Source organism: Syzygium oleosum, unplaced genomic scaffold (assembly GCF_021117445.2).
Source record: "Syzygium oleosum isolate NSW1041296 unplaced genomic scaffold, Sole_v2.1 Sole_v2.26, whole genome shotgun sequence".
NCBI lineage: Eukaryota > Viridiplantae > Streptophyta > Magnoliopsida > Myrtales > Myrtaceae > Syzygium > Syzygium oleosum.
Window position 1 is genome coordinate 4,739,257 of NW_026607510.1, and position 7,188 is coordinate 4,746,444.

General features: G+C 41.4%; 1 protein-coding gene and 1 pseudogene across 1 annotated transcript; both read right to left on the reverse strand.

Annotated features, from left to right (window-relative positions):
• Nucleotides 1-749: 749 nt before the first annotated feature.
• Nucleotides 750-2,734, reverse strand: LOC115681950 (stress enhanced protein 2, chloroplastic). The gene is made up of 2 exons (XM_030606061.2): nucleotides 2,332-2,734; nucleotides 750-1,407 (listed from the first exon to the last, which is right to left on the reverse strand). The coding sequence occupies exons 1-2, from the start codon at nucleotides 2,659-2,661 to the stop codon at nucleotides 1,138-1,140; spliced, it is 600 nt and encodes a 199-aa protein (XP_030461921.1). The 5' UTR covers nucleotides 2,662-2,734; the 3' UTR covers nucleotides 750-1,137.
• Nucleotides 2,735-4,461: 1,727 nt separating this feature from the next.
• LOC130134996 (uncharacterized) lies at nucleotides 4,462-5,224 on the reverse strand (annotated as a pseudogene).
• Nucleotides 5,225-7,188: the final 1,964 nt, after the last annotated feature.

The following is a 7,188-nucleotide window of genomic DNA, read 5'->3' on the forward strand; positions in this document are numbered from 1 at the left end:
CGCACATCCGAGGACCGAGGCGCAGACGCACTGCCATCCCTCCTCCTCATGCACCACCGCCTGGGCCGTCACAATTTACCACCGAGCATATAGGTGATTAGAATACTAAGGAACGGAGCATAAACCTCGGATCTCGATACTCTCGGAGCTCGAGTTTCTTCAAAATCATGTGGTCGGAGCACAAACTACAAGTCTCGACGTTCTCGGAGCTTGAGTTTTCCAATACACCATGGCACACGCAGGCACCTCAAAATACTATTGAACAGAGAATAAACCTGAGGCCCCGATACTTTTGGAGCTGGAGTTCTTTAAATCCTGTGAGGCGGAACACAAACCTTGGGTCTCGACGCTCTCGAATATGCTACCTATGACTAATTGCAGAATAAGTTCCAAGCACATTCAATCAATGTGGATTAAGTTCACAATGAACTTGCCGGATGGAAGACAGGAACACCTTTCCATGGCAGATTCAATCATTTCCGGCTCGATTCGCCGTCGTGTCTGTCCCTATAATAATCCCGATCCCATTCGTGAACCGCAGAGTTAGCGAGGAGAGTCGTCGGGCCGTAGAGCTATGCTTTGCTCCATCTCCGACCGGAGAATATTTCCTCGAGTTTCTTGACATGGTTGGGCCACGCGTGTAAAAGACCTCCATTGCAGAGTGGTGTTTCGAGAGCAAAAGCTAAGTACCCTTCACAGCTAGTACTTGAAAAGAAAAAACGTCGAAAGAGATTATGCCAATCCTAGACTTGCCAATCAACATCGAAATCACTAGCAAGTGCACTATGACCTCCATTTTTAACACTCAAGAGCAAATTATGCTGTTTACATATCTAATCACCTAATCACATCTTATATTACACCCCAACCCAACTATATCAGATTGCAGTATCAGCTCTTTTTGCGACGGCATCGAATTCCGCCTCGAAACTTTGTTCCTTTGCATGCCAATATCATTACTTGCAGCGAATTATACCATATGCCCAATCCCTAGCTCGACTTCTCATTCTCGCAGTTCTTTTCAACTTTCTTGGTATATATAGCAGCTACAATTTTCACACACAAGAGAAGGGCTACGAGGAATCCCGGAAACCTCAAATAGCGTGCCGCATGATCCTGCGTTGTCCAATCCTTGCTTCAGATGTCGTCTGACCAATCACTGAGCTCACTTTCGTAGAACAGCCCATCAACGATTTGGTCGATGAGGGAGTCGATCAGTGTGTTGCAACTGAGAGAGAAGATGCGGCCTACTCTGGTTCGGGCACTGGAGAACCAAGCAAAGAACGCGGCGCAGGCGACAGCTCCGAAGCACACCCCTGCTGCTTCAGCGATTCCTTGGACGTCCATCTTTCTGAACAGGGAGTTTCCAGTCACCGCCTCCTCCGCCACTGTCGCCGCGAAGACAATCTGGTTGACAACAACATCCAAATTCATAAGGTCAGATTATGTACTTCCCGATTCATATCAGTCAATGAGCAAATTATGGGGAAGCAGATAAGCACAACACGAGACAAGGCAATCACTGTTTTGACACGAAAATGATATACCCTTGTCTAGACAGAGCACGCTGTACAAGCAATATAATCGGGACATCGGTAACCGAAGATTTCGATACTTAATTCGCATTTAACCTTTCAACTTTTGAAAAATTTGTAACTTTCTAGGATGAGCAGCTCCAAGCTTCTGTGTACTTGGGCACTCTCCAACCCCAAAACAAAATCTGTAAAATTTGGCCTTAAATGACTCATTCATATAACTTCCGACTGAAGAACTGACAAACAACTCCCTGTATCAACATCCAAGAATTTGCAGACAACCCACCAACCCTAACAAGCTCAGTTTCAAATACTGCTACTTATCAGATCAAGTCAAACTACTTCGGCACAAGTAAGTCCACCTTAGGTACATGTAAACTCCCAAATCAGTTAAAACATGAGTAGAATCCGGATAAACGGTTAGAATCTGAAGTTGTATATCCTAGTTGTATGAAGAATCCAACTTGTAGTATTCACCTTGCCAATGAAAATATCTTCTGCTACAGTAAAGTAGAGGTACAGAAGACGAAACATCTATCAATAATGAGGATAAACAGAGACAGAGACCTCCATCTCATGTGATTCCAAAGCATAACCATGGATTTTTCTCTTCAATAAAGCAGAACAATCAAATTGAGTTGCTCCCACACAATATGTCTAGGCGTATATACAGATATATACATTCAGAAGAACTGTTGTTGAACTGAAACTCGTACCAAGAGCAGTCACATCAAGCAAGTTGGTTTCTTTAAAAGAGAAGAAAAGTAAGAAAAATGGAGATCACACAAACACTGACCATGGCTAAGCGACCAGAGATAATCTCGACGTCCTGGCTCTTCTTGGAGCTCTCGATGTACTCCGACAGCGTCTCGAAGAAGGGCGACACCGCATCGCCGCCGCCGCCGTCGGCCACCCTCTTGCTCTTGATGATCCCCACCGGATCAGAGCCGTAGGACCTCAAGTTGCACAGCCGAGGCTGCAGCAGGATCTTCCCGTTGCCGCCGTCGGGCACCGCCTGCTTCGACCTCTGCACCGAGACCTGGACCGGGCCGGCCGGCTCCCTCCTCGCCACCTCCTGCTTCGCTGCCGGCAGCCGGCAGTGCACTGCACTCGCCGCCGTCGCCATGGGTGCTGAAGCGCGGGTGGGTTCCAGGAATCTTGGGTTCGCGTTCCGTTTCGGGGTGGCGTCAAGTCAAGAAGGGCGTGCTTTGGAATCTTCGTGGTATTCTGGAATGACACGTCTGTCGTTTATGCGCGAGAGGTCCGGAGTGGGTGACGTGGCGGTGGGTCCCGGCGACGACGCGGCGGAGGATGGTTCGTTAACGTGGTTGCGGAAGGGGGGGTGGCTCGTACGATAACGTGGTGGGGAGCGGTTGGCTACGGCGGCCTTACGTTTCCATCGTGAAAAGGCTAATTGCTTTTCGTGCGGGCGCTCGTGACGGGAAAGTTGTCGCATGCGCACCGGTTTGGTCGGCCGGTGCGCAAGATCCGGCGGATTTCTCGTGGGGCTCATAAAATTCGACGGATGATATGCATTAGAGTTTGGATGCAGCTAATAGTTTTCCTCCGGTCAGAGCAAACACGTGTGGACAAAGACGGGACATTGTTTCGGTAATTAGAACAACTACTGGCGTGGATCACACGTGCGTCTTATACAGACTACGCTTGGTGGATTGGATTTGTCTAGGGATTATTTTTTGGGCAAGGTTATCTTGTTTCCGCTCATATTTGTCTAAATAAACACTTTTATCTGTATACAGAGGTGGCAAAATGGGTGGTTTGGATGGATCATAAATGGGTTCGACTCAAATTTGCCCATTTAACACACATTGACACCCGTTTATTTATTAAGTAATTTAAATGATTCATATCCAACAAAACCTTGATCTAACCCAAATCCAACCATATAACACATGGTAAAAACAAATAGGGTTAATACCACGAAATGCGTTTGGTAATCGAACAAAATTTCTATTCCTAAAATAGAAAAAAATATAAATACGTTTGGTAACAGTACAAAATTTATATTCCTGGAACACAAAAATTTCTATTTCCAATTTTCTCATATGATTATCTTTTGAAAGTTTTTGAAGAAGACAACTTCTTTGGTATTTTTTAAAAACTTCAACATTCCTAAACTAGTGATTTTTAAGTTTAAAAAAAATACCATAATGGGGTCATTATGAGAATGGTTATGGCCTAACAAATAAAATCATAAATATAGAATTGGATGACCTTAATAAGATTAAAAGAAATGTATTCATAATAGTTTACAAACACATTACAAAAGTCGGAAATGCAAAGTCATGAAATCTCATGCATATTGTGATCCCTTACCATTTTATTTGTAATATTTTTCCTAATCATGTTTATCTTAGCTACCTCCTCAAGTGATGTATCATCTACAACCTCCACTTGTGTAGGTCCAATGGGTACTCTGGATCTCCATATAAGGAAAATTTTTTATCCATCTTCCCTTCCTCACAAATGTAATTATGGAGAGCATAACATGTAATTACAATAAGTGCTTGCTTTCAAATTGAAAATGGAGGCATGTGTCTAAAAATGAAGAAGCGATTCTTTAATGCTCCAAATAACCTCTCAATGACATTCTTGAGTGAAGAGTGCCTATGGTTGAACAATTCTTTTGCTGTTTTGGGCCGTCTCCCTCTACCCCTATAATCATTCAAATAATACCGTTACATTTAAACGAAGTTAAAAATTCAGGAAGTGATGCATAACCATAATCTACCATATAGTATTTGTCTATAAGAAGGTATACTTAAATTTGTTATGATATGCAACCCCTATACAATTATAAAGAAAATTATTTCTTATAGACAACGAAAATACCGAGCGATGGTTAAGAAAATTGCAATTGAGGAGCCCCGAGTGCTACTAAAAGCACCCGACAATCATTGGCAGATTATTCCCACCCAACATACACAAAAGTAAATTTCATATCAAACGAACAAGCACACATCACATTCTAGGTGGTACTTCCTTTCTTGCCTCTAAATGGGATCTGCTGGAACATAGGGATGGAAGCATCAATGTGGGTGCCATCACTAGCACCTACGCAGCCTTGTGATTTCATAAAAGTCTAGTGTTACACAAGATTATCAACTACATGTATTTGATTGTGTAAAATCAATATGAAAATCATACCTTGAAGTAGCGTTTATGGTTAGGATCCATAAGAATCTCCTTTGGGACAACATCAAAGTAAGGTGGTTTGATACCTCTTTTGATAGTTTGATAACTGTTTTCAACACTATATTGAAATACATGCTTATTGTTTCTCCCGAATGTTGGAATCTCTCACATAAATCTCTATTGGAGTTTTTGTGACCAACCAAAGATAAGAAGATCCCAACTTATTTATCTACCCTTATATATCAACTATCTTTCAACCAACCTCTTGCCGTCATCAAACCACATAGGTTCAGAAAAACATGTCTCTCCAACCTGAAGGCTTCATATATCATATCTGAATGTCCATAAACAATCTCTATTATCCATTTGGGTCTTGACAATTTACTATTCCTAATAGGTTCTTTCGTATGCATAGACATGTCCAACACAACAATGCTCAACCATACTATCATTACGTCAATATCAATGTCATCCAAAACCTGTTCAACTTGTGCTACATGCCCATTAGATACACTATTTTGTCCCCCTTCCATAGTACCTATGCTATTACACAAATACAAGAACATTAATATATATATATTTGAAAAGAAATACCCAATAACAACCAATAACATAAGTCATAGAGTGAAATAAACCAAATATAAAAATCTCACGCAATCCATTGTACCCAACCCCCCACACAAATGCAAGAGTCTCAACATCAATATATTTAAAAACCATATAACAATCAACAACATAAGTCATACAATCAATGAAACCTTACGCAATCCACAATACATTTCTCAATATCTACTAAGGAGATTGGAGAAATCCATTTCTCCTTTCAGCTAAGGATGTGATAAAAGCCTCCCTCCATATGGCACTAACGTAGGCTCGTTCCACTGCTTTGTTGTAAAGATTCTGCTCTAACTCAGGCATGCTAACTAGGACTCCAATCACAGCAGATACAAAGAAGGAGTCTACAGGTGGTGATACGACCTGTGAGGTAAAAAAGCCAGCGACATTTTGACTTGCCCTAATTTTGATCAAATCTTGTAGAGCTTTTATAGGTGCTACCAATAACAAATGAGTGACTCTATCTTCTCCTCTTAGTATTTTGAGTCCTATTCAACTTGTGCTTGTCATGAACTGGAGCAGTAGTTTGGTCAAATGTAAAGACTCCCTCTTGACCACCGTCTGCATCACCACCACTAGTGTCACCTTCGTCCTACACCATCAAATCTTTGGCATTTCCTGTTGCATGCTCCCCAGTAGTCGGAATACTGAGGAAACCCATCCTTCTTGAATTTTGTCCACTCACTATTATCCTACAATTTTCACAATGATGACATATATCAGCAAGACAATGAAACCTCTAGCCATGTACATGTATAGTGATCGCAAAATGACCAAAGGTCAAATGATCCCTTGACGTGATGTTCCCATATACTTGGATCATTGACAACAACTGTTTTGTTTACATTATTCTAGCCATATTCGGATTGTGAAAGAAGTTTCTTAAAACTACCACATTATTTTCTCAATTTGTTTACCTTGTTCTTCAAGTGCACTTGATTATATTGGAGTCCTGACCGTTTTTTAAATTCGGTCCGTATGTTAGTCCACCTTGCTTTGTTGTAAGTAGAGAGGTGCGATTTCCCTTTTTGACCTCTTCTACCAACAAACCGACATACAAGTTGGTTAAAGAGTCGGTCCACTTTGCAATGAATGCCTCTTTCTAGGATACCATTTAACCTTTACTAGTTGAGCATCATAAGAGTTCATGATAATCATATGTGTAAAGATGTTAAAAGAGTGTCGAACCAAATACAAACATATTCATGAATACATTGCATGGATAGAGAAACAATTAGGAGCACATATGTATGTGTCGTGGGAGTGCATGTGAACTCAGCTATAACCAAGGAGTGAATATGTACCATGCAAAGTAAGTGGAAACCAAACAGAAAGAGAAGACCTAAAAATATATATAGTTCGTTTTTACACAAGTTCCCTTGGTCATGATGAACATGTCAAGAGCACAAGTAGATCTCAGAAGGGTCTAATATGCAGTGAGTAGTTCAAGTTAACGAAGTTGCAGAAGGCCTCATGGCCAAAAGGTATTGACTAAAATAGATTCCTCACTACCCGGATCCTTCAATCGTCTATAAAGAGAATCAATCTGGAAAGTAGGTTTCTAAACATCTCAACAAATGTTTGTTCTGTCTATGAAGAGCTTGAGCTATATTAGTAACTTAGAATTAGCACTTCTCTGCACTGAGTTTGTTAAGCTTGTTTACTTAATCTCTCCAATGAACCATGACACAAGGTCTTGCATTTCCATCACAATGAAGCAAGTTGCGCTGCATCATCGACGTACCTCCCAAGTTCACCTACTGAAATCCAGCACATGCTCGATGCTTCCCTCGTCAAAATCAATTTGTCAGGACCGATGACGACTCTCACCTTTTTTTTTTACATCAACTAATTTACTTATACAAGATGTGCACGACAACTC